At 52.5% G+C, this 27,381-nt stretch overlaps 1 protein-coding gene across 3 annotated transcripts in view; it reads right to left on the bottom strand.

The window, feature by feature from the left end:
- Positions 1 to 7,801: 7,801 nt before the first annotated feature.
- Positions 7,802 to 27,381, bottom strand: part of Fbxo21 (F-box protein 21) — a 40,318-nt gene continuing 20,738 nt past the window's right edge. The window contains exons 9-12 of one of the 3 annotated variants that reach the window (XM_047559907.1): positions 26,661 to 26,793; positions 21,553 to 21,764; positions 18,662 to 18,819; positions 7,802 to 10,057 (exon numbers count right to left, since the gene is read on the bottom strand). In XM_047559907.1, coding sequence (XP_047415863.1) covers positions 9,867 to 10,057; positions 18,662 to 18,819; positions 21,553 to 21,764; positions 26,661 to 26,793 — 694 coding nt within the window. In that variant the 3' untranslated portion in view covers positions 7,802 to 9,866. The other 2 variants (XM_047559908.1, XM_047559909.1) reach the window with 2 other exon arrangements.

Genomic DNA, 27,381 nt, shown 5'->3' with positions numbered 1-27,381 from the left:
ATCAGACGCGTGTCCAGGCTGCAGGAGGCGGAGGCAGGAGGCGCGGGCCGGCCTTCCTGCTGGGCGGCTGGCGACGGGCCTTGCTTGTCCTGAGTCACCCCGGAAGCCGCCCCAGCCGGGATCCTTGGAGGGGACGGCAGGCCCGGGCCCCCTTGCCCACGGCTGGCTGCTCTGGGTGGGCAGCTGTCGCTCCCCCTGAGCTTAGGGGCTGAAGGGCAGAGAGGCTGAGACAGGCGCTCGGTGAGCCGGGGCCAGCCCCCCGCCCTGTGCGCACCCCACTCGGCTCACCTGGGGGTCGCGCTGCGCACCTCACCCAGCACGTTCCAGACCAGCTCCAGACCAGCTCCAAGCAGCAGGAAGCCTCTCTCAGTGAGCAGCCAAGGCAAATGGCACTTGGAGGGGGTCGTGGGCCATCAAGGAAAAGGGTCGGTGGGAGCTGTGACAGAGGGGGACAGCCACCGGACGCGACCAAGGGTCAGCCTGAGAGACCGGGGGACATGGCGTCCTCCGGGCGTCTTGGTTGGCGATTTTGAATCCCTGGAAAGGCAGAAGACGATGCGACGTTAGTGACTTCTGCTCCGGCCCAGGGTCCCCAGGGTCCCCAGGGTCCCCAGGGTCCGAGTTACCCTTCTGAGCCTCATTCACTCAGCTACGTGTCACCAGATGACTGGAAACCAGAGACCTCTCCATAGGGCAACTGCGCTGCTCTCGCTGTTCCCAGCAGGGAAGGAGTTAAAACTAAGGGCCTGGGAGAAATGCAGGCAGCAGGGGTTTGGGGGCAGGTAGAGCTGGGCTGGGGTCTTGTTCCTCAGTAGCTGTGCCATCTTGGGCAAGTTACTCGACCTCTCTGAGCCTTAGTGTCTTTGTGTAGAAACTGCAGAACCCTGAGTAGGTGTTCGGTGGTAGAGAATAAGGTCTCAGAGCGTGAGCTCTGCCCCAGCGTGAAAAGTGTGTGCTTCCTGGTGCTGTCCTGTCACAGGAAAGCCAGAGACTCATCGAACATTCTAGAAGTGTCTGCCTGCCTCTCGGGTGTCAGTCTCTGGACGCAGGCAGTCCGGGTCTGAATGTCCAGGTGTGAACACCAACCTCAGGAGCCCCCAGTCCCCTTCCCACCGGGGCCTGCAAGGACTCAAACCCAGGAGCCCCACAGCACTCGGCCCTGGGGACCGACAGGTGCCAGCCAGACCCCCAGAGCCACGCGAGGCCCGCGCAGCCCCTCCGTCCCACCGGGCCCGCCCTCCTCCCCACCCCACATCTGCCCCAGTCTCTGGGGCTTGGGAGGAGGGCCACAGAACTCCACTGTCCACACCACGAGGCCCAAGTCCTGACCGCAGTGGCCACAGGCAGAGCTGAGGGCCCTCTGGCCCCTGCTGTGGCCTCTGTGGTCAGAACAGGGACTCTGGGTCAGGCTTCTCCAGTAGCCCAAAGCTCTTGAGGACAGTGACACTGTGCATGAGCACGTGTCTGTTGTCCAGTGCTCAGAAAACCAAACCCCACCAGGCCAGAGAAGGGGAAGCAGAGTGGGGTCAGACGGCACGAGGGCGGGATGGCGGCGGGCGCAGAGGTGCGGCTTGCAGGCCCAGCTGCCTGGGAGGCTGAGGCCGGAGGATCGCCGGAGGCCAGGAGTCCCGGCCCCGCCTGGCAATTCAGCAAGACCCTGTCTCAAAAGAAGAAAAAGTACGCACCTCTGCGTGGGGTTGGGGGCGAAGCTCAGCGGAGGGCTGGCGAAGTCCTGGCCTAAAGGCCCAGCGCTGAGAAGGGCTGAGTTCGGCGCAGCCGCGGCCTGCGCCCCAGGAGAAGGGCAGGCTTCCCAGGCACCCCGGCTGCGCAGCCCGAGGGGGCCCGGAGGGCTGGCTGGGCGGCAGCAAGGGCGACGTCTGCAGGCACCGCGCGTCCCTGGCTCACTCGCCACCTGAGGAGAGAGACCGTCAGGTTCTCTGCTGACACGCGGCTGAGAGCCACCCTGCCCCGCACGGACGTCCGTCACAGCTCCCGACCTTGGCGCGGCTGCTCTCCCACCCTGACCCAGAGGGTTTCTCTTGGTGACTGTGGTCGATTGGATTAAGGTCGTGGATGATATAACTGATTTTAAAAATCAGGAGGGCACAGGACGATGCCGGGCCTTCACAAGGGACCTTGGGGATCCCCCATCTGCACAGCCTCAGGAGGCCACGTGGGGGCCAGGGGCTCAGCGCTGGGCCAGAGGACAGGACGCAGGACGCAGGCGACCCACTCCTGCCAGGTGGTGGAGGCACCTCGCTACAGCTAACGGCAGAGAAAAGTGGTTTCTCCTGAACTTCATCCCCAGGGTAAGAGAAGATTCCAGAACCTAGGCTTACCTGGAACAGCAGCTGTTTGGTTGTTGGGCAATCTCGGGGTTCACTGCGGCCAAGGGATCGGCATGGAGGGCTTGTTTGAGTCAGTACTGGGGCTGGAACCCAGGGCCTCCTGCCTGCAGGGAACCGGGAAGCGCCCGCCCCGCCTCGCCTCACCCCGCCTCGCCTCGCCGCAGCAGCGCGGCACGAAAGCTCTTGCTGGCGTTTTCTTTGGCGCCTTCCAACCCCCGGCTCTGCCATTGCGGCAGGATGTGACTCAGAACTGAAGTGGTCCAGGACTGTATGATCAAACCGGTGGACCCCCAACACCCAGTCCCATATTTCAGGAGCACTCTTTGCGTCACTATTAATCGCCTTAGGTGTGCCTGCAGTGGGCTCATGTAGGAATGTGTTCTCATCTCAGGAGACACAGGCTCAGGTGCGGAGGGGGAGTTCCAGGTCGTCTCCAGGAGAAAGGGCACACGCGTTGAGGACAACGAAGCCACAGCCAGTGCTTGGTCTCGCTCGGGACCCCTGGGTTTCCATTACACGACTTTTTTCAACTTTTTGTTTGCTTTTGGAGGCTCTGGGCCTGGAGTATGCTGAGCCCATGCTCACTGAGCTACACAGCCAACCCTTCTCAACTGTTGTTTTGGTTCTGGGGATTGAACTCGGGGGCACTCGACCACAGAGTCTGCAGTCCCCAGCCCTATTTTGGGTTTTATTTAGACAGGGTCTCACTGAGTTGCTTAGCACCTCACTTTTGCTGAGGCTGGCTTTGAACTCGCCATCCTCCTGCCTCAGCCTCCCGAGCCACAGGGATGACAGGCGTGTGCCACCGGGCCTGGCCCTTTTCGACTTTTTGATGTTGCTTAGGCTTCCTTCAAAGAACAACGTTTAGGTGCTTCTTTGTGCACATAGCAGCCTGAGGGCCGCCCTGGCCCGCAGCCACGCTCGCTCACTTCTGAGCTGAGGCTGCTTTCCTGCCACGGTGGCGGAGCCGAGTAATTGCGACAGCGACCATATGGCCCATGAATCGGCAACCGCACACTATCTGGCCCTTCACAGAAACACTGGGCAGCCCTGCCTTAGAGGAAGCAGCACTGGTGGGGCCCCTCCCTGCAAAGAGCCCGGCAGGCTCGGAGCAGGGTCTCCCCGAACTTCAGGCACACAGGCCGCTGGGCCCGGGAGGGAGGGCCGTCCTGGGTCCCCTTCACCAAGCAGGGCCCGCGGAACGGCAATGGCTGGCGCCAGGACGTGGGTGAGCAAGCAAGGACCGAGCCCCAAGCACGCGGGGAGGGCACCCTGAGAGGGTGAGGGCGCAGAACCCCAGAGCGAGGAACGGGGGGCGGGAGATGCCGCTGTGCTGAGCCCGAGCCCAGGCCCAGGCCCCGGTCCTGCCCGTCAAGGTCCCTGGACCATCTTGGGGCTCATTCTTCCCGCGGTCGGCAGATCAGAAACAAGCCTGGCAGCCGATCCCGGAGGTGCCCTTGGGCTTCCGATTTTTCTAACCTTGTGGACACTCAGGGGTCGTTTCGGAGGACGGCAGCCCTTGCCCAGGGAGCCTCCCAGCTCGCTTTCCTGCACCCCATTTTTACCACAGGCAAAAACACCCTCTCCATGAACTGGGGACTTTCTAAAAAGATACAGACGTCAAGGGCTCTGCGGTGGGTTGTCAATCAACTAAGCAGAGAGGATTTGGCAGCACATAATCCAAAAGGGCCTTCCGAGTCTACCCGGTGGCCCGCACCGGTGACTGAACAGCCTTCTCTGTATCCACCAAGGCTCCCGGCACGAGGAAGGGGACACTGCAAGACCCGCGAGGACCAGACACCCGTGCGACCGGCAGCAAGCGGGCAGACGGCAGCTGTTCCTAGTGCCACTCCCGGGGAGGTCGGATCCCAGTGGGACAGTCTCCCGGGGGCAGCAATTTGTTCTTGGGGGGAGTGGAAAAATATTACTCAAGGCACAAAGCACAGAGATGTATATAATATGTACGAAGTTATACAGTTTATCTTTGGTATTAAAATTTAATTCTGAGTTCAAAGCAACACTATTTGCAAGAACTAAAAGGCAGAGCCACCCCCCAGTTCTACTCATAAGTGAATGTGGTCTCTCTATAAATGAAAGATTTGGTCATAAACACCAAGTGCCCATGCATGTGTGGTGCGGCGCAAACACCAGGCCATGAGGTGGCAGCCACAGATCTGGTCCCACTTGTACCAAGCGTCCAGAACAGACAGACCCGCAGTGATGGAAGCAGACTGGGGTTATGGGGGCCAGGAGGGAGTGCTTAGCACATTTAGGGTTTTATTGAGAATGAGGCAGCTTTTTGTTTTTTCTGTAACAGGGATTGAATCCAGGGATGCTCTACCACAGAGCTACACCTCCAGCCCTTTTTATATTTTATTTTGAGACAAGGCCTCTCCAGGTTGGCCTTGAACTTGTGATCCTACTGCCTTAGCTGCCCCTGTAGCTTCTGAAAGGACGAAACAGGCAGAGACGCGGCAGAGGTGGCGGTACGATCCTGCAGGTCCGGCTTCTGCATGTGGTGCACGGGGAGATCAAGGGCCTCACCGGCGTCGGCCACAGCAAGGCCCTTGCCCATCCCGAGTGCTCTCCAGCTTCCCTGGACCCTGCAGCTCGCACTGCAGATGTCCCGAGAGCCACTGGTCTCCTTCCCTCCCATGTTCACTAAGCACCTGACTCTGGCCCTTTCACTCCCCAAGAGACTGTGCATCACTGTCCTCAGTTTTTGGCACAGTCAAGCAGGAAGCAGAACTTCCTATGGGAACACACGCCCACTGGAAACCCGGAGAAAGTCACTGGGAGGAGGACCGCCGTGACCAGGACCTCTGCAGCAGGCAGTAAGGCAGAGAGCTGGGCTCAGGGCCGGCGCAAGGCGAGGCGGCAGCCCTCAGCTAGCTGAGGGGCAAGCAGCCTGCAGAGCCCGAGCACAGCGAGCGGGTGGCTCTTTGCTGCTTCCTGCAAGGGAAGAAGAGTCAGAAACTGCTTCCTAGGCTGGAAGCGCAGTCTGCAGCTGGGTGCAGCGGCGGGTGCCTGCAGTCCCAGCTACTCAGGAGGCTGAGGCAGGAGGATGGCTAGAGCCCAAGACAGAGGCCAAAAACCAAAGAAACAGAGATGAAATCACTGAACAAGGCCCAGTAAACATCTTTCAGTTAAACAACCAGATTGACCTTGGTTAACACGCAGTGCAAGATGACGCAGGCTGGAACGTTCTGGAAGACAACTTCAGGCACTTTACTGGCACAAGTAGGCTAGTTAAATAAGGTTTCTAAGAGCATCGGTGTCGGGAAATTCAAGCTTACTGTGAAGGAAGGAGCCTTGGAGTGGCTCCCACCCTCGGGCACCTTCCTGCTGTGCCCCTGAGAGGGCAGGACCGGCCATGGAGAGCAGGAAGGGTGTTCCTCCGGTTCACCCCAGGCCACAGCAGGGGTGCAGGAACCCTGCAGGATGTCGCCCTGTCTGAGACCAGTGATGTGGGGTGTCTCATTCCTCCTTCTCCCTAATGGGAGCTTGGGTTGCAGGTGTCCTGTCCCTGCTTCATCTCCAAATGGGTCTTGGGGACCAGTCTGTCAGTTGCTGATCCCCCCAAGGCCAAGGGAGAACCGGGGAACCACGGGTGGAAGCCGCACGAGGCAGAGCCCCCCACGGATTTCCCACGTGGAAGGGCTCGCGCGGCCCCAGAGTCGGGCTGCAGGCCTGTGACTTGGGCTTCACTTTGGAGGCAGATGCAGCCGTGTGAACCACCCCTGGACGGATCCCCTCCTCTCCCTCCACCGCTGTCTGCAGGGGGTCTGAATTCATCAGCAGCGGGACCTCTTAGCAGGGAGAGGGGAGGCTGAGCCGGATGCTGGGATGCGTGTTAACCCAGGTGAGTGTGCACAGCGCACGGCAGGTGGACCTCGGCAGTGGGCGCTCCACGTCCCGCCTCGCCAGCTACGCGGGTGCAGCAGTGCCTCTCGGCAGTGGGCTCAGGGAAGCCTCAGGGCGAGCCCTCCACCCCCGCGCTCCCTGAGGGTGGGCCGGAGACAGGCTCAGGGACTCTCAGAAGCCACTGCCACGGCCTCCTGCTGAGGACTGCGGCCAGCGCCCCCTCCGGCCCGGCGGCCCTGCAGGGGAGTTCTCTTGGGTTTGAGCCAGTGTTTGGGGTCTACAGTCACAGGCCAGCGTTGCCCTAATGCAATTACTTCCAAGTGGCCATTCTGTTCTAGAACTGCACATTTTATTCAAGGAAGGAATGCCCTGAAGTCTCAAGGTTCCAGAATCTCAGAACTGAACTATCGAAGCTCCTGTGAGAGGAAGGACCAAAGCATTGCGGGGGGCCTGGCGGGGTGTGGCTCCGCGTGGCGTGCATGTGGCCCCGTGCTATCCCAGCACCACAGGGGGAAAGGTGAGGTAGGCAGTTGCTCCTAGTCGACAGCGTGGCTGAGGGGCTGGAGCTTGCAGGTTCCTTGCAACCCGGCAGCACCTGCGCTCCCGCCCACCTACCCATCTGCTCCCCCTGCCAGGACGTGGGCAGGCCTCTGGGTTCCCTCTGCAGTGGGGCAGAGCCCAGGCCCGCCCACGTCCTGCAGGGCGAGCAGGCCGGTCCACTGCCCTCCAGCCTGCGGCCTGCTTCTGTACAGCCCTTGAGCTCGGAACGTCTAGTTTTAATAAAGGACATGCAACAGAGAGGGTGTGCGGGCCACCAAGACAGAAGCGCGCCCTGTCTGGCCCTGCCCCAGCCCGCGCCTGGCTGCAAGCTGGCATGCAGTACGAACTCATCGACGGCACAGCCACCAGGAATCCAGGAGTGAAAATTCTAGGTCCCACAGGTTAGGAAGACACGACCCCGCCAGCCCTCCCGGGAAGTCACCATGCACGGCAGCGTGCTGACAGCCGGGAGAAACCACTGCGGGAAACCGCTCGCCTCTGAGCAGCCCTAGCTTCTGTCCTCACGTGGCAGCAGCGTGGCAGGACGTGTGCTCGGAAGGACGTTCTGGATCCACCGTGCGCAGTGCCGTTGTTCAGATGAACAGTGACGGAACACACGACAGACCCGGTTTTCCTACAGGCACCTGCAGGTCTCATTTACATGTATTTCCACACAATGACAAAGGCGCGATCTTTGCATGACCACAAGATGCTCCCAGAGACTGCTACAGCTTGGGGACTAGCGAGGAGACCGTGCTGCACAGGCACCGGCACCCTGTCAAGGACTCAGAGCAAACTCACACTTCATCAGAAGAGAGACTAGTTCCTTCTGTCATTGCGGCTGGGCTTTTTGTTCTGAAACGAGATTGGGCAGGCCATTTGCATGGTTTCTCTGGGTAAGTTCCATTTATTAATCATTATACAAAAAAATCTTGGCATTCATTTGAAGAGAAAAGAAGTTACTATATCCAAATATTTCGTATTTTAACATTGTGAAAGTTCTACTTTTGTAACAGGGCTTTTTAAAATGGAGAAAACTTTTGGAAAAATTTTTAAAAAGAAACTTATGATTTATTAGAGTACAGGATCCAAAACACGTTTTTAGAAAAATATAAAGTGCCCAAATACCAACTTACACAGGTGATACAGGCTTCCTGGAGCCAAATGAAGCATTCATGAAGAAACACATTTAAAAACAGTCTAGATACATATTTACAGTTGGGTCAGTAAAGGTAAAACCATCTTTCTTGGCTTTGATGTTACTCTAAGAGAAAAAGGAAATCAAACCAAAAACCAACAATTATAACTCTCAGCATGCTCCACAGTTTCTTAGTAATGCATCTCATTAATGTTAATTCCATATTATCTAATTTTTACCTTTAAATGAGAGTAGTGTAAAATCCCCGCAACCTCAGGCAGGACAGGTATTGTGAGTGGTCACATTTTCAAAATGCAAGTTCAAATCATCTGACTTTGGATTTGACTGATGAGGAACACGGACACTGGATGGCAGCTACTTCAGGCTGGAAGAGCCAGCTGGCCAAATCCCCATCTCTTTCTAGTAACCGCCCGTGGCCTTCACTTGTTAAGTGGTCTCAGGTGGGTTCCCCGAACCTTGGTCATCCCAGGGTTTCCCAAGGGTAAACAAGAAGCGGTCATTCAGCGCGGCGAGAATACTGCATGCAAACGGACAGACACGTGGCGAGGGTGGCTGACTGCGGCCTCCTAAAGCCTCGCTGGCTAGAGCAAATGTAGTATGCATTTTAAACGCAGCGCGCAGAGTAACTAAGTCCTAACTCCGGGAGTTAGCTCTACTGGCTGATCACCAGCTAGCTCACTCGAGAACCGGCAGGTGGCGGGAGGGCAACTCCAGAGCTGCAGACTCGTCCCCTCAGTTCAGCTACTAAGAACGTGGAAAAGGAGCCAGACCGCCTGGGCAGGGCCAGGCTTTGTCCTGTGCTCGTGGGCACGGGTGGCTTGTGAAGCCAGACCACACCCTCCTTTCCCACCAGCCAACACGCTTCACACTGAAGACACCGACTTCTTCCCACCCCACCACACCCCAAAGAATCTGCAGTGACTCTAAGGAATGACGGGGGCACGGAATCTCTCCTCTAAAAAGAAAATTAAGGTTCATTTTCATTAGTTCTTTCTTTTTGATTAGAAAAGTGAAACCCCACTTTTTGGTCTCTGGAGACCAGAGAGGACAATTTATGAGAAAGAATATTTCAACACAGGTTTGTGTGGCTCACTATAAATAAAAAAGAACCTATCACTGATTTAAGACCTACTCATGATACTGGAGCTGATTTTCTAAGAATAAAAAAAAGTAGTCATTTTAAAGAATGAGAAAATGAATGTGGAAAAATTCATGAAAGCCATTATTATGCATTTCCTAAAGAATCTTATGTAATAAAATAGAAAACTCATGATTTATAGAAATGTGCATAATTCCAAGAGAGGAATTTGGAAGGGAAAATCGTTACTCTCCCAATTTAAATTAAAAAAGAGATAAACACTTAAAATCTGTGTTTCATATATCGGCAAGAAAATAAATTCTAATGATTCTGATTAACATTGCTTGTTAACGTCTCCGTCTCCAAGATGCTGCCAAGACAGCACACGACTTTACCTCTGAATATGCAATGAAATTCAGGGCAAAAAGACACACGATCCTGACTCAGGACTGCGCACGTTCCACAGAGAAATCAAAGAAATTATTGCAAATGGATCAGCCCATCTGTCCACCAAGTGAAATGTTCTGAGATGTGTAGACAGACAGAAGAATGGACGTGGGTAAACAGAACGAGTGTTGACTGTGAGGCTCATGAGGACAGAATGTCACAAACTGTCACCACAGGACACGCGTACAAGCCATGCCACTGAACACAGTGCCTTTCAAGTTAATTCACTAGTGTAGGCGGAGAGCGACATTGTCTTTGCAGCTGGAGGGGAGCACACGTCATTTAAACTGGGAGGAGGTGACCAGCACTACTGGTGCAGTGGCCTTCCTGATGGTGAGTCCAGAGGGCTCCGTGGAGACGTCTCCTTCCGGAATCCCGTTCTCTTGGAAGATAGCAGCAGCAGCAAAGGCACAATGTCCTCTACTCGACTTTACTCATCTATGTTCTCTTTCTTTGCACTGTAAATATTCTGCACCGTTTCATAGACAAATTCCAGATCCTCTGGGTATCGGATTTCTAGCTCCGCATTTGGGATGTAGTGAGTGCCCGTGAACTCTGAGAAGTAACGTCCCACATCCGGGTGCGAGATTTCTTGAGGCTCCACGTTGTACTCCAAGTTTTCTGTGGGCAAAGAGACACAGGGACATTCTCGTTAATGTTTCAGCCTCCGAGCGTCTGTTCTCCAGAGCACCCATCACTCCTTCCCAGTGGCTCTTTTGAGTGGGTGTAAAGGAAAGAGCAAGATGTTCACGGATCAGGAAGAGGCGGAAGGAAAAGGCAGGGACTGGCCACGGGGTGGGGCCCAGGACCCCGACGGCTCCACAGGACAAACATTTTCCTATTCTCTGAGCAAGAGGTTTGGCCTCAGCATCTCCAGCTGAGTCTCCTCGGGACTGACACACCAGAGACGTGTCCCATCCCGCAGACCCGGCCCAGCCGTCATCGAAGCCCACCACAGGAAGGTCCGGACCCTCTCTCTCACCACTGGCTGAGCTTGATGGGGTGGAGCCTCAGGCCCGCCACGCTGTCCACTCAGAGCCCTGCACCCCACAGGGCTCTCGAGCGACCCGCGAGATGAGCGCTGAGTGCCCTGCCCAGCAGACCCGCGGGCTACGGCTGTCGCTACAGGCCGGCCGCTCCCCCTCGCCTCTGCCACTAGGGCACTAGGAAATGAGCTCTGAAGCAGAATCTTAAACAAAGGGCACCACAGGCCAGGGGCTTAAAAGGCTGAAGACGGTCCACTCTCCGAGGGGACCACGGAAGGACGGCATCTTGTGCACCCTGCCTGGCTGGCCAGAGATTGGGTGTGACCTCTAATCCGGAAGCAACTTGGCCACGGTCTCCCCGACCCAGCTTCAGACAGGAGCTGGGCCGGGTAGAATCCCACACAGCTGTGGTCCCAGGTCAGCCTCCGTCCCATCAAGATGAAGCCTCACGGGGCACAATCTCTTCAGTTAATTCAAGGGAGTCCCTGGGCAAGGCTGGCTGACAGGAGCAGGGAAGCACGCCGGATCTTAGTGTGCAACAGGGACGTCCTGGCGTACGACTCAGGGCATCCGGAGGCCTGGCTCTCCGCGGCAGCAGGTGAACTCAGGCACCTTCCAGCGGCCCTGACTGCCTGACATTTGCCTTTGGAGAGAGGGACAGAGTGGTACGAGTCAATCTATTCTTTCCCCCCTTAGCCACAAAACAGGGAGGACTAAAGGAAGTCGTGCTGACACGCTATTTCTAAGAGTGTGGTTAAGGAATGTATCCGTTTAGAATCAAAACTGCTGAAGAAAACAAATCATGTGCAAAGATGAACATACGGAGGTTACCTTAGCACTCAATTTTAATTTTTTTGGTAGTTCTGGGGCCTGGACCCCCAATGAGTTACATGGCCTTGCTAATTTACTGAGCCTGTCCTTGAACTTGTGATCCTCCTGCCTCAGCCTCCCAAATTGCTGGGATTACAGGCACCACCCACCTAGTTTATTTTAGCACTTACGGGAGCTTTAAAGCAGTGTTGGCAGAACCAACTACAGCCCTGGGCAAATAAAAGTGACGGCAAAGTGCTGGGTGTGAGGAGGGGAGCGGCCTGTTTCCAAGGTCCTCCCAGGGAGAGGGCAGTGAAACATGCTCTACTTAGAAAAGCCCAGAGAGCCACTGGGCGTGGTGGCCCCGCCTGTGATCCCAGCAACTCAGGAGGCCGAGGCAGGAGGATTGCAGTGTGAGGCCAGCCTCAGTGACTTAGCAAGACCCCATCTCAAAAAACAAAACCAAAGACAAAAGCTTAGAAGACCAGATACCAAGGATGGCATCTAGCATGGGTGGCCGTTCCCCATGGGTTCTTTTAAACTGGGAGCTGACAGCACGCCAGGTCCTGCGGTGGCTTCACAGCGCAGCCCAGAGCCCCTCCAGGAAGAGCCCCTCCAGATCCCTCCTGTGCTGAGCGAGATGTGGTGCAGAGGGAGGACCCGTCAGGGCTTGGCCCCAGTCGGCCAGCTCCAGAGCTGCTGGGAACCAGGCAGCAGGCAAGGTCCCCACAGCTGTCTGTCCCTGTCAGGAGAGGCTGTGTGCTTGCTCAGAGCCTGGTCGTGGGACCTCGGTTTTTCGAGATGGAAGCTGGGTGGCATCTCTACTGTCATCGGATCACAAGAGTCCATTTCAGTTTCTTCTTTGTGTTCTACATTTTTAAAATGCCAGAAACATTAATAAATGTAAAAAACAACCTAATAACCTGTGAGCGTTTCGGAATGCCACTGGCTCATAGGGGAATGCCCCTTGCTGCCCGCACTGCAGCCGAGGCAGGTTCTCTGTGCGGGACCTGCGGGGAGGCAATGGTGGCTGTGCCTCAGCCAGGCTGCTAGCAAGGGCACCAGGTCTGGGTGTGCGTGTGGAGCGACACGGAAATATCAGGAGGGAGGGACCTGGGAGGACAGGACGGAGTGACCCACCCGCCCTGAGCCAGCTGTCTAGAGCAGTGGTGCTCAGCTGGCGGCTACCCTGCCCTCACAGCGACGTCTGGCCATCCGAGGCAGTTCTGGTTTCAGCACTGGGGGTCGCTGCTGGCTGGTAGTGGGCAGAGCCCGGGTGCTGCCGAGCACCCTGCAGGGCGCTGGTAGGAAGGGCTAGGCCAACGATGTTGGCAGCGCTCAGGTCAAGGACACCTGCCCTGAAGAAACAGGAGGGCTGCAGGCCCCCCTTCTCAGTGACACAAAGTAGCAGCTTGGTGCCCCTAACAGCTGGCCTCTGCATGCTGGCAAGAGGGAAGACCCAGGGCTGGACTGTGGCTCAGTGGAGGAGCGCCGCCTAGCACACGTGAGGCACTGGTTTGATTCTCAGCACCACATAAAAATGAACTAATAAAATAAAGGTCCATCAGCAACTTTAAAAAAAAAGAGGGAAGAAAGGTGGACATTCAGGCTACTACCCTCAGATCTGCTGGGACAACATGACTGGGCAGCTATTGCACAGAATTCTGGGCGTGGGCCTCAAACAAGGCTGTTCTGAAAAGCCAGGCAGGAACGCGGGGAGAAACCTAAGGGGTAAGCGGCAGTCCAGAGGGGCCGCCGCACCCCGGATGCGGCAGAGCACCCGGCGGGACTCGGCACACTCGCTGCGGGGCTCCCAGGCCGCAAAAGCAGGGACAAAGCAGCACGTCTCTTTACAGGAGGAGAGAGAATGAAGCGGGCAACTGTGTGCCACGAGGGGAAAAGACCACTCATTACATTAGAAGGTTCTCAAAAAATGTACGTGACAAGGAATGATAAACCTAAGAACCAAAAACCATGATGGAGCGAAGGACGAACTAGGGAACACGAGAAGTGCTGTGCAAGCGTGAGAAGGCTCGCGATTCCCAGGACGTTTCCAGAGAAAGCGTTTGTTAAGTCCCGCTACCTGAAATACGCGAACACTACCACGGAAAGACAGCCTGAGTCCTCGTGAGAGGGCCCTGTTCTGGGGCCCCTCCTGTGCGGCAGGCCAGTGGCGCGTCTTTGTGGTCCTTGCACGAACATCCTGTATGTACTCAGAGAAATTTGGGTGCTCTTTCTGTGTGGGGGCGGGGATACTGGGGACTGAACTCAGGGGCACTCGCCCACGTACCCTGCCCTATTTTGTATTTTATCTAGAGACAGGGTCTCACCGAGTTGCTTAGCACCTCACTTTTGCTGAGGCTGGCTTTGAACTCGAGACTCGCTTGCTTCAGCCTCCCCAGTTGCTGGGATTAGGTGTGCACCACCTCGACCAGCTTGGTTCTGTTCTGTGTGTGTTGATTTACACACGTGCGCTCCAGGCACTTACCTGCAACTGGCTTATCTAACTGCAGCTCGGGACTCCAGTCTGCCTAGACCCCACTTCCACTGTGCTGCCATTGGAACAGGGATCCCAGGCCTCTATACATACGTGTGAATGTGTCTCTAACCAAGAGACTGAGGGGTGGAAGGGACAGGCTGGAAGAGCACGGGTGCTTGAGACTTTCACAATTTAAATGACACTACGCCCCACCCCTGTGTGGGGGGTCCTCACCCAGGGCACCACACTTGCCAGCAGATTTCCATGGGTGCAAAGTTTAGTGTGGAAGTGTAGGAGAATTAGGGGAGGCAACTACCATGGGTGAGGGCACACTGCGCTCCGAGTACCCCACAGGCACAACATTTAAGAACCAGATTCTCACTGGCAGTTGAGTTCCTGACCTCCCAGTGTAGGTAGCTGACTTCAATCCCAAGCATTCACGACACTTGGTCTTCCACGGCGTCTGAGAGGTAGACATGGAAGCTGGGACAGGAGTCCAAGTGTTCAGCCTGCCCCCTAGTGGGAGCAACAAGTTATAAACATGCAAGATGCTGCTCAGGTGAAATCTAGCATCCTGAGGGAAGAATTCTCTTAATTCATATCATACATGTCTATGGCTTAAAATTTATTTTACAACTCTGTAGCAGGCTAATAATTAGAAAAGCATTATTAATGAGTTCTACCTAGGTGAGTAGGATCACTGGAGCCAAAGCTTGAAAATTTAGATGAAGACAAGTTTAAAAAAAATTGTGTGCATTTGTGGTACTGGAGGTTGAACCCAAGGCTTCACCCACGCTAGACAGGCACTCTGACACTGAGTTACTCCTCTAGTCCTTTTAACTTTATTTCAAGACAGGGTCTTGTTAAGTTGCCCAGGCTGGCTTCAATTTTGCAATTCTCCTGCCTCAGCCTCCTGAGTAGCTGGGATTATAGTTGTGCACCACCACATCCAGCTAAAACCAAATTTAATGCAAATAAAATAACCCAGAAATGTTTAAAACCATATCTGAATAAGTACTTTAAAAATTTATCCTCTTAAGGTCTCCCACTGGCTAAATATGCACTAATGTGAGCATGAAATTGCTCCACACAATTGTTACACATTGACTAAATAAAAATTCAGGCACCTACAGCCAGGAGGGGCAGGGAAGGAGGTTCAGGAGAGGCTGGTGACAGAACAGAAACTCCCCACACTGCAATTCTCACAGAACGACTTAGGTAGGGACAGTCAACAGATGCCAGAGCAAACCAGAGTTTCGGGTCACTAGGGAAGGGACATTCACAGGATGCCACAGTGTGACCCCATGGATTTTCTGCTAATTTCAAAGGAAACACTGACCCTTTTAGCAAGTTGCTGTCTAGTCAAACTCAGCGTCACTCATGGTGGCATACCGAACCCCAGGGGTCTCTGGGTAAAGCACACGGCACCTGATATTAAACATCCCCAGCAAAATATTCACCCTGATCTAGCCCCGGCCAACTCTGTCTCCAGGACTCTGACACTGAGTTAAGGTAAGGAAACAATGAGACAAGTCCAGAATGCTAGACGACTCAGGAGACAACCAGCTCGGACACTTCGACCAGTCAGTCATGAGGAAGAGGAGCAACCAAACACAGCACACCGCCCTGGCTGGATCCTGATTTCAAACAACAATAAGAAACAGCTAAAAAGTTCTGGGGCACCCAGGGACTCGGAACACTACCTGCACGTCAGCTGTTAAGTGTGGTTCTGCAGCAATATTCTTAGAAGCAGCAAGAGCAAGTGCTGAGGTCACCAGGTCTGCAGCATCTCTCACGTGGAATGGCAGCACATGAAGTGCTCTAGCGCCGGAGGGAAGGGGCAAGTCTATGGGAGAGGGTCAGGGACTCCACCTATTCTTGTAGCTATTCAGCTGCGTGAAAATGCTCTTAGAACAAAGTTGTTCAAAAAAAAAAAAAAATGAGCCTCTTGCTTATGGAAAGGGGAATCTGCACTTCTCTCATGGTTTGGCTCTTCTGTTTACAAGTTCTCTCTCTCTGTCTCCGGGGCAGGAACTTCTGTCCTGTAGCCAAATGTGAGTGCCTCCTGGGGTCTGGAATGATCCGCAGTGCTGAGACACAACCCGAGGGAACAGACTGACTCAGCCACCACACCCACAGGAGAGCACAGAGGTGAAGGCACTCAGACTTGGGAAGACGGGGAGCTCAGGGAAGTGCAGGGCAGGGCCGAGAAAGGGAGCAGCCACCTGTGTGAAGACCCGAAGGAGAGCAAAAAGGTCAATTTTAAGGAAAAAAACATGGAAAGGGCTGGAGCGTGACAGGAGGGGACAGGGGGAGGCTGCTGAGGTGGACACACAGCATGCTGGACCTCCAGTGAGCGCTGTGCCTGCCACCTAGACAGCAAGTGTGCAATGACACAGGCAGGAAGCACGCACACCGAGCAGAGGGCCAGCCGTGGAATGGGAGCGAGGGAAGCGAGGTGCACATTGACTAGCTGCATGCGTGAGGAGGACGAGGAGACGGACGGTAGAGCTGGCCCCAGCTGGTGCCCTGCAGTGACATGGGACAAGCATGAGCAGGCTGGGGTGGGAGTGGCACCAGAGTCCAGGGTCAGGAAGATCTGAGCCAGGCACCGTGGCACAAGTCTGTGACCCCAGCTGCTCAGGAGGCTGAGGCAGGAAAGACTACGAGTTTAAGGTCAGCCTCAAGCCTCAGCCACTTAGTGAGACCCTGGCTCAAAATTAAAAATTAAAAGGGCTGGGGACATAGCTCTGTGGTAAAGCACCACTGGGTTCAAGCCCTAGTAGTGAGAAAGAAAAAAAAAAGTTTTTTTAGAGACACTGAAGGTACCGAGAGCCCTCTGCATGCAGAAGACCAGGGACTGTAAGATGCAGGCATGGAGCCCAGAAGAGCTCAGGATAGAAACAGGGCTTTGAAAGTACCAGCATATGAACAGCTCACAAGGTCGCAGGAGCCAAGGAGAGGGCCCAGAGCCACAGGCAGCAGGTGAAGAAGCTTCCCCGCTAACTTCAGCTCCCAGCCAGCGCTGAAGTCCAAGGGCCCACAGAACCAGCAGAGATGGACACTGCAGCTTTTCAGTTTTCAGGATCTTCTATGTCTCAAAACTTAGGACAACCTGCTAATGTTAGGTCGGAATTTGGGTGACTGTAGGAGGCAGAGTCAGCAACTGAGACGAAAGGCAGTGCGCCAAACAGTGACCAATCAAAGCGGACAGGAAAACTCCACTGACCCTTAACATCCACCTGTCACTCAGCAGGACCCCCGCCCATTCCGTCCTCTAAAGACCCTGGGCAGTCCGGGCCACACTCGATTTTCTCTGGCTCCCTACCTGACCTGTACCCCAGTGGGGCTGGGAATTTCGCCTGAGAGCCAAATTCCAATAAAGCTTGCTTCGGCCTGCTTTCTGTCCGATTTTATTTGGCCGCTAACCATGCCCGCTGAGCTTACAACTAACATTATTCACAACCACTTAGATCAATCTCAATTTTAGAGATAATAAAATCGAAACCCATTTATTGTATTTTTTTCAATATTATTTAATGCAAACCTTACACAGCATGTTGCTTAGGTATGATGAGGGATAAATTCCAGAATCTTCAATAGGATAATTCAGATGCCTAACCCAAACACCCATTTTTACCTACTCCAAAAAGCCCATTTTCAAGTCAATATAAATGCTTCCAAAACACATGTCTTCACGCCAACCCTCTATCTGGACAGTCACTGCAGGTTGTGAAGCCAGGGTGCTGATGAAGGAAAATTCTCCTTTATTCCCATCAAACACTGCAGGAAGCACAGTATGAAATGACTCACCAAGTGACGGCGGGGGTACAAATGGTCCAGCCAATCATTCAATAATTTCCAAATCACTTTTTGAATTTTAGAAAGTATTGTATGACTTTTGATTTAATGTAGCTTTAAAAGGTAAATGACGTCACTGCCACTGCCTATCTGACATGGAAGCACACCAAACCCTCTTACGCTTTGCTCATCGCAAGGGCCATGGGTAAGTGACCTACGGGGGCAGTAAATAGACGTCTCCTGACATTACTCTTACGGAGGATCCCTCTCAGCCTCTGATGAATTAACAATGGTTAACAAAAACTTTTTCCAGCCTTTTGGAAACTTCTGGCATTTTTACATATTCAGTGTTTCTCTTACTGGATTAATTACTGCAAGCCTCATATGTTTCAGGCTAGAAATGAAGAGGTGTGGCATGATGGTTAAGGATAAAGTTCTCTGCCAAGCAGGCTTCGAGTTCATTCTCCAAGTTAAAAGTACATGGCCTCATGTGCTTCAGTCTCAGTCTGTGTAAAATGATAGCGGTTCTCAAATGGAGCTAACGTACACTAGAATGCGGCCTGCCTGCCGTTAGCATTCATGTCGGTACGATTAATGAGCGCCTTGGCAATCGGGCACACAACAAATTCAACCTATTAATAAGAGGTGGACATCAACAGGGACAAAGAAAAGACAGACTTGCTGAGGGTCTTGTGACCTCTAACCTGCCCCCTCAGGTTCCCATAGTTCCCATCTCAGATCTGCCCTGTTAGGGAGGGCAGTGGCCACAACACCTATCAAAAGTTACCAAACACCTGCTGACTCCAGCCCTAGTACTGTGGACTGCAGCATCAGCAAGTGGCCACATGAGGGTATCTCTGGGGCCACTTGGCTAGCAGACAGTCTCAGGAGGACAGAGGACAGCAGGTGGCTCCTAGAAGTGTCTGTGACACCCTCTTACCCAGGCAGGGCTGGGAGGCAGGCTGCAGCATTTAACCCTGCATGCAGCAACGCCAGTGCATGCCCAGCCAGGTTTAGCCGAGTATCAGTCCTCTGAGGTCAGCCATGGACAGCTGCCACCTCTAAACACAAGACCCACGTGTGAGTGTTCAAATGTGTGCTTAAAATGTGCCTAGGTGTCACTGAAGCACCAAACAGCCAGCCTCTTACCCTGGGCCGCGTATCTACAGGAACCATCCTCCACCAGCACGTTATAGAAAGGCTGGTGATGGCCGTGTGGCAGACTGTGCACGTTCATGTTCCGGATCCACTCGTGTCCCATCATGCAGGTGGGGTCCCAGCCGTAGATCACACAGTTGTAGCCATACCTAACGGAAGGAAGAGGAATGGCAAATCAGTCCCCGGGAACTTGTCACAGTGTCCATGGAACACAGAGATAACGGCCTCCTTTCTTTTAAACTCACGTTCTTACAAATTTACCTGCCGTCACTCATGTTGACTGACTGTTCAGGACACTCCTGCACCTCTTTATAACCCTCTTATGGTCAACATAGCACTTTTCTTTCTTTTTTAAAAAAAATTTTTTAAAAATTTGTTCTAATTAGTAACACATGACATTAGAATGCAGTTATGCATTTTGATAGATCATACATAAATGGAGTATAATTTCCTGTTTTTGATTGTACATGTTGTAGGACCACACCAGTCATGCAGTCATACATGCACATGAGGTAATGCCTGTTTCACTCTACTGTCCTTCCTAGCCTATACCCCTTCCCCTCCCTTCACTCCCCTCTACCTAATCTAGAGTAACTCTTCTTTCTAGCGCCCCTCCCCCTTTATTGTGAATTAGCATCCACATAGCAGAGAAAACATTCAGTCTTTGGTTTTTTGGGTTTGGCTTAGTCCACTTAGCATGATACTCTCCAACTCCATCCATTTACCAGCAAATGCCATGATTTCATTCTTCTTTAAAGCTGAGTAATATGCCATTGTATATATCTATATACCACACTTCATCCATTCATCTGTTGAAGGACACCTAGGTTGGTTCCATAGTTTAGCTATTGTGAGCTGAGCTGCTATAAACACTGATGTGGCTGTGTCACTATAGTATGCTGATTTTAAGTCCTTTGGGTAGAAACCGAGGAGTGGGATGGCGGGGTCAAGTGGTGGGACCATTCAAATTTTCTGAGGAATCTCCATACTGCTTTCCATAATGGTTGCACCAATTTGCAGTCCCACCAGCAATGTATGAGTATACCCTTTCCCCCATATCCTCACCAAGATTTATTGATGCAAGAAGTTAAATCAAGAATCAATAAATAGGACGGATTAACTAAAAAGCTTCTTCTCAGCAAAAGAAACAATCAATAATGTGAAGAGAGAGTCTACAGATTGGCTCTTTACCACATGCACCTCAGATAAAGCACTAATCTCCAGGATATATAAGGAACTCAAAAACCTTAACACCAAAAAAAGATTTTAAAAAATCCAACCAACAAATGGACTGAGGAACTGCACCGACACTTCACAGAAGATATACAACTGATAAACAAATATATGAAAAAGTGTTCAACATCTCTAGCAATTAAAAAAATGCAAATCAAAACTACTCTCAGATTTCAGCTCTCTCGAATCAGAATGGCAATTATCAAGAATATAAGCACTTTTCATTTAGAAAAGATTAAATTTTTCAAAGAGTGACAAGACAACTGGTCACGCAAAAGTAAGGTATCAGGACACTGACCTATCACAACATGCCAACGCCAACTCACAGTAAAACAAAGACCCAGGTGTACAATGCAGGATTTTTAAAATAAAGTACCTTTATGATGGGAGACAGGAAAAGATTCTTTTTTTAAAAAAAATTTTCTAGTTGTCAATGGATCTTTATTTTTATTTATATGTGGTGCTAAGGATCGAACCCAGCGCCTCACACATGCTAGGCAAGGGCTCTCCCACTGAGCCACAGGAAAAGATTCTTAAACAGGGTGCTAAAAATATAATTCATAAAGAAAATCAATTTGAAAGCAACACAACTAAGAGACTAAAGGACCCTGATTCAAAGAGACTACATAAAAAACACAGGACACTTAGACTAACTCTGGACTAGATGTTGGTGAGGCTCAAGAACTGCCTGTTTTTAGATGTGATAACAGAATGGTAAACGCACCAAAGAGATGGCCAGTGGACCTGACCTTCTGGAGATGCACACTGAAATGGCTGCAGGTGGAAGGGGCCTGGTGCTTGCCAGAGTTAAGTCGGAGGGGGTGGTGGAGACGAGACAGCGAGGAGCCGGGGATCCTGAAGCTCCACGACAGGAACCTCACCTGGGTTCCTCTCACTCACCTCTCTACTCTTCTATGTGTGGAAATTTCCATAACAAAGTTTTAACAAAAGCACACAAGGCCCCACCTGGGAAGACACCTGGAACTCACCCTCACCCAGAGACTAGCGTACAGGATAAGAAGGAGGGCAGACCAGGAAGGAAGATGGGTACCCATGTGGAGAACCAGCAAAACACCTGGAGCAGCACTTCCTGAGGGAGCCTGGAGGCCAGGAAACCTATGAAAAGAACCTCGGCCTGTTGCCACCTAAGTACGTTTGTAAAGGTCTGGCAATGACACTTGTTGGTGAGAACAGGGACTCTCAGTTCCCTGTCTGCTGGTGGGATGTAAATTAGTGTCATCAGTTTGGAGAGAGTTTAATTTTGCCCGGTAAACAGAGCAGATGCATAGCCTGTGGCCCGAGAAATCCATACCCGTGACTCCGACTTGAAGAGATGGAGATGAAAGGGGGAGTTAAGAACAATGAAGAAATGAGAGAAAACCCCTCCATGCTCAGAGCTGCCTCCATCTCCCTGCACAGAGAAGGTCTCAGTTAGAAAAGCGAGTCGTTGCTTAAAAACCAACGTGAAGAGACAGCTCAGCCTTGTCTTCTGTGGCGGCCCTTGGCAGGTAAGCGATCCAGGGGCACAGGTGCCGCTCCAAGAGGTGGATCCTCCTCCAGGCGCGATGCTGCTGGCTCCTAAGACTCTCCTGCGCCCTCTGCAGCCCGCGGGGGTGCGCTCCGGGGGATGGAAGGACCCGGACACTCACCTCTTGTGCTTCATAATGAGCCCAATGGAGTAGCAGACATCCCTGTGCTTCTCATCTGAGCGCAGCTTGACCTCCACGCCTACCTCCTCCTTTTTGCGCTCAATGTGCTCGAGCGTGTGCTGCACCAGATAGCCCACCGCCCCGTGCTGCCCGGGGTCGAGGGTTTGGATGTGCTGCAGGATGTCAAGCACCTTCAAGACAAGACAGAAAGACTAGGAGATAATATTTTCAGCTAGGCCTTTTCTTTTTCGCAGCTTGGGATTCAGACCTACCTACATAACCTGGCACAGGACGGCAAGGGGTTGCCAGTTGCCAGCACATTTGAACTGGGCGGACCACAGAAGGGCCTCGTGTTCTTGGTCGGCATGGAAATGGTGGGAATGCAGGGTCTTTTTTTTTTTTTTTTTTTTTTTTTTAACACGGTAAGGAGACTATTTTACCTGCCACTCATGCATTGAGAGGAAAAAAATAGTTTAAGTTGCTTTCATGAAGATGAAAAAGGCATTTTGACACAACTGCCTCTGGGCTGGGTAAGAGGGGAAGGGTCACTGAGAAGGCACCCAAGGGATGGCTTTCTTTAGCTCATGCCATACTCGAGGAAGGCAGCTGGGCTGTCAGGGCCTGGGATCTTGCTGGCACGTCAATGGTCTTAACACATAATGGAACTTAGTATTCCAGTGGGTAGTGGGAGAGGCAGGACTATCTGCCCCACTGTCACAGTCTCTCTATGACATGCGGTGCCTCCGAGAAAATAAACATTCAAGTTCAACACACAAACACACATGCACAACTGTTTAGCACTGTGATGTTTATAAGAACACAGCAGTCTCTTGACAAGGCTGCCCTTGCTATTTACTGAGTCCTAAATTATAGCATGGTGAGTGGTAAAGACAACCGGAATTCTAGTCCCAGATCTGTCAAACTAGCTTTTTTCACTTTTGAATTATTTTCTTATCCAACGATGATGAAGCACTGCCTTACCTATTGCTTAATACAACTGAGCCCACAAAAGTGTTGTGAAAACTACAGTTTATGGAACTAAGATATTGTTCAAGACCCCAATCTTGTCTCCCAGATTGAGGATGAGTATCTCAATATTCTGATGGTGACTTTCAATATCTGATTCTCTGCTGGGCACAAGTAGTCACTGATGACTTCTGAAAGAGGAATCCCAGTTTAGTAAAACTTGCCCAAGGTCATAGGATTCTGAAGACATGGAGTGATGTCATGACCCCGAGTCTGTCGACCCAGTGTCTCAACCACTACTGTACCAGGGCAAGAGTGGGGGCATTTTATTATTTTTTCAGGAGTGGGGATTGAACGCAGGGCCTTACACATAAAAGGCAAGTGTTATACCACTGAGATATATCCTCGGCTTTTATATCTTATTGTATTTTAGGTTTTTTATTTATTTTGCAGTACTAGGGACTGAGCCCTGAGGTGCCTTACCCCTGAGCCACATCCCCACCCCTTTCTTTTTTTTAAATGTATTTTATTTTGAGACAGTCTTGCTAAATTGCCCAGGCTGGCTTTGAACTTGTGATCCTCCTGCCTCAGCCCCCCAAGTATCAAGAACCACAGGTATGTGAAACGGTACCCAGCAAGTGGAAGCATCTTAATCAACTACTATGCAAAGTTTCAAAAACATAAAAATGGACAGAATAGCACAACCTCAAGTACCCCAAACCAGAGTCGACAAGAATCCACTGTTAACCAATCCCTATCCACTTCCCGCCTCCAACAGTGTACTTTAATTTGGGGACAGTAGTGGCATTTACTCTTTGTGGCTAAAAGCATCCTACAGAACAATAGGCCTCTGTTTACTGTGCTGGCACAACGGCCGTCCTGTGTGCCCGGCCTGCTCCAGCAGCTACTGTCCACGGCACACGCGCAGCTGCCACTCTCCCCCAGACAGGCAGCACAGCTAGGACCTCCTGATCCAGAGCAGGAGACGAGGCTGCGGACGGGTGCCCTCTCCTGTGTGGCGGAGGGGGGAGAGGGCAGCAAAGGATGATGCTGTCCCCTGGGGTGTTCACAAAGGGTAGTGCGGACAGCAGGCCCCACACTGTCCCCAGCCAAATGCTCTTGGTCTGGAAGCTCAAGTAGCACTACTTTTGAGGAAGGATCTTAAAACAGGGCCTTACTGCCCACCAAGCATTTCCTCACTCACTTCCTCCTCCTCTAGCCAGGGGCCAGGCGGGAAGGTCTCTGGTCTCTGGCCCCACACCGCTACAGCACTGAGAGCAGCAGAGGACGTAAAGCACACTCACAGGACAGCTGGGTTCTGGTAAAAGCCCAGAATTGGGCAGCTCTGCTGACCCCTGCTCTGTCTGAGTTCCAGGCTTTCGCTAAGGCTCTCCAAGTTCTTGGACTGCAGTATGGGCAGACGCTCGGGACAACCGAGAGCCACACTGCAGAGCGTGCGTCCCACCTTCCAGGCGACAGGGGAGCCACTGGGAGGAGTGCAAGCATGAGAACACTCATGACACTTCATTAAAATCGGCCCAAAGAGTCTCAGAACAGAGTGAAGACCAGCCTGGGGCCTGTGTGCAGGGCAGGCTGGAGAAGGGGGCTCTCAACAGGCCACGGGCCGGGAAGCAGAGCCAGGTGCAGTGGTGGAAGGTGTGGATGTTGCTCTGGAGCCGGGCGTGTGGGAGCTGCCCGTGTACAGCGGCCACGAGGTAAGAATGGCTTTGGGGAGGGTGCAGAGCACAAGAAGCCCAGGGACAAGCCCATGTGAAGCCTCGCAGGGAGGCCTGGACCGGAGGCCAGAGCGCAGGGGACAGAGCACTCTGTGGGGGAGAAGCCGGTGATGGGGAGATAAGGAAGTGTCTACTGGATTAAGCACCAAGGAGAATGGCTGAGCAAAAGGGGGTCACTGGCTTCCTTGGCCAGAGCAGTGCCCTGGAGGGGTTGCCGGTGCAACCGTACAGTCCTGGAGGTGCCCAAGAACGTCACCGGCAGGAAGCGGGCAGAAGGGGGTGCCACAGACAAGGGCCAGCGGGGCTGCCGAGGAGTGCTCCCTCTCGGTCCCTGTGAAAGGAGGGGCTGGGCCTTGGACAATCTTCAGGGACCATCCTGCCTTCGCCAGCACAGCCCACAGGTGATGCCCGGGCTGGGCTTAGGCGCCAGCCCAAGGTCAAACTCACGGTGCCACCATCCATGCGTGGGAGAGCGTGGCAAGTTACTTCTCAGTGCCTGTTTTATTATTTGTCAAAGGGCAAAAATGAAAGCAGTATCTACTTGGTAGGGACACTGAGGAGACAGGAGGTGACGTGCGGTGGACATGAGTGACTTTCAGATGGGGTCCCTGGCACTCCTGATTCCACCACAGCCACAACAAAGGTGAATCAATGCCTTGTGACCCAGGGGGTCTTTAAAATGGAAAGCAAGGCGACTTTCAGGTCTTTGGCTCAGGATGCTCCCTTTCACCTAAAAAGGCCCAACTCTTTCACAGACCGATCTCACCCCGCTCCCACCCTTGACACGCACACACAGGCAGGCAGGCCACCCCTCGGGCCCACTCTGCAGGCACAGGCTGCTCCCTCCCAACCCCTCTGCTCTCTGAATTCGCTCCTCAGCCTTCAGGGGCCACCTCTGGACAGGCACCTTCTCTAAGGACTCTCCGAGTTCTTCCTTCCCGGGAGTGCTAGCCTCCTTCCCCATGGCAAGTGCTACTTCCATGCGGGAGCGTCTGTTTCAAGAGGAAGGAGTCTCGGGTGCACTGGGAAGAGCCACGTTCTTTCCTGATCCCCAGAGAACTGTGCCCAGTGCAGCAGCACTGCCACGAGGAAAGGTTCTCTGCGCAAAGTCCTGCCTGGACGGAAGGTGGACATGCTCCCTGCAGGGCCCCCGAGGCCATTCCCCAGGAGAAAAGCGTGAGTGCTGACGTTAGTCAGGTGTGCAGGTAAGGACACCAGAGCTTCCGCAGACTGTCCCTCACAACAGGGACTGTCCACAGCATAACTTCCCACTTAACTACAGGATTCACAATGAAAGGATCTGTGCTTCATGGATGATCGTGAAATCCCTTAACAAATCTAAAGTAGCAAGTGACAGAATCAGTTACACATATCCTGGTATCGAAAGTAAATGAATACAATTAAAAATATAAATGGATGATTACAACCTAGACAGCTGAGGTGCAGGGAGGAGGTGACACTTCAGCAGCACTAACACTCTCTGACCTTCCGGGGGAGAAACTGCGCTGTCCCAGCTGTGGACAGCTTCTTAAGACAGAGCCTGGGATCTCCCCAAGTGTTTTCGTAGATCGACTTTAGATCTTTAAAGCAGTAAGCTAATGAGACAATGTAAATCTAAGCAATGTAGCCTCACTTAGAATATTTACATTCTCCAAAAAGATCACGCCCTTCTCTAGTGACTCAGGGAGATGAGTTTATGGTGACATTGCAGTGACAGCTGGGAATCAACTCCTCCACCATGCTGGTTTAGACAGACAATATGGACTACTGCCTCACGTCCAGGGGACGGCAAGGGCAGGGTGGGAGTGTGCCGCTGGCTCCTGCACAGTCACATGTGACTGGACCACACACGTATGCTACACCCACACCGCGTGGGACCAGCTCTGATGTCAGCACTGTCCCCTCTCACAGTGCGTGCTACTGGCCAAGGAGCCATTCTAAAACTGAGGACATTCAAGTTGACAGTAGGAAAATCCAACCATTTCTGGAAACAAAACTGGTCTTCAGTAGTTCAGTGGCCAAAGTGATTTTCCTGTTAAACAGGGGTACTTATTCATGGCCAGTTTAGTTGCTAACAGTCAGCTGAAGGTCTAACACAGTTTGCTTCCCTGTGTTGATGGTGACTTGGGAAAGCCAAAGCTTGGGGCACCGGTGGGTGAGTGACAGGGCAGAGGTTTTGTGGTTCTGGGTGCCAATCACAAAGGGAACAGCCAATTCCTGGCAGTAGAGCCAATATTCCTTAGAATAAGAAGAAACAAAAAATAATTTTAGTTGGTGGGTCAGGACTGGGAGACTTTGAATAAATATGTGCATATTCCCCTTTTAGGGGGAACTTGTAACAGCCGACTTTCAATTTAGGACTCTCCTCTCTAAGGCAAGTGCAAAGCATCAAAGTAAAATAATTACCTTCTCTGGCCAGATTCCCAGGTGAAAGTAGAGTCTGGCTTGAAGAAGCAGAAGCTGCACCTGGTCCGGGTACATCGCCAGATACAGATCCAATGAGTCTCTCAGGAGCTGGTATGATTGGTCGATGCCTTCCCTAGAGAAGAAAATCACTTTTGTCTCATCCTGTTGGCTTTTTAGCTAAGATCCCTCTTTTCCAAGCATGGGTTTTAAAAGTCATTGACATAAATCCCAAATGTTTTCTCTTTCTCACTCTTTTTATTTATTTTTTGGTTACTGGGGACTTTTGGTACTTTTTGAAACAGGGTCTTGCTAAATTGCTGAGGCTGACCTCGAACTTGCAATTCTCCCACCTCAGCCTAACTGCACCCACAATAACACTGTAATGATCAGACATAAATCCTGAGCTGGGGGCAGTGACGCATACCTATAATTGCAGTGACTTGGGAGGCTAAGTCAGGAGGATCACAAGTTTGAGGTTAGGCTCAGCAACTTAGCAAGACCCTGTATCAAAATAAAAAAGTAACAAGGACTGGGGATGTAGCTCAGTGGTAGAGCACCCCTGGGTCCAATCCATAACACTAACAACAAAAAGGATCCTGACTAGGCAGAGCATAGAGGACTTCTAGGGGGCAGTGAAACACAAAACTACTTGGTGCAACAGTACAACTGTAGATGCAGATCAAGATGTATTTGTCCAAAGCCATGGAGCGTTAGAATATTA

The sequence above is a fragment of the Sciurus carolinensis genome, chromosome 8 (assembly GCF_902686445.1).
Source record: "Sciurus carolinensis chromosome 8, mSciCar1.2, whole genome shotgun sequence".
Taxonomy (NCBI): domain Eukaryota; kingdom Metazoa; phylum Chordata; class Mammalia; order Rodentia; family Sciuridae; genus Sciurus; species Sciurus carolinensis.
Note: the sequence above shows the minus strand (reverse complement) of the source record. Positions and strands in the feature narration are given on the sequence as shown.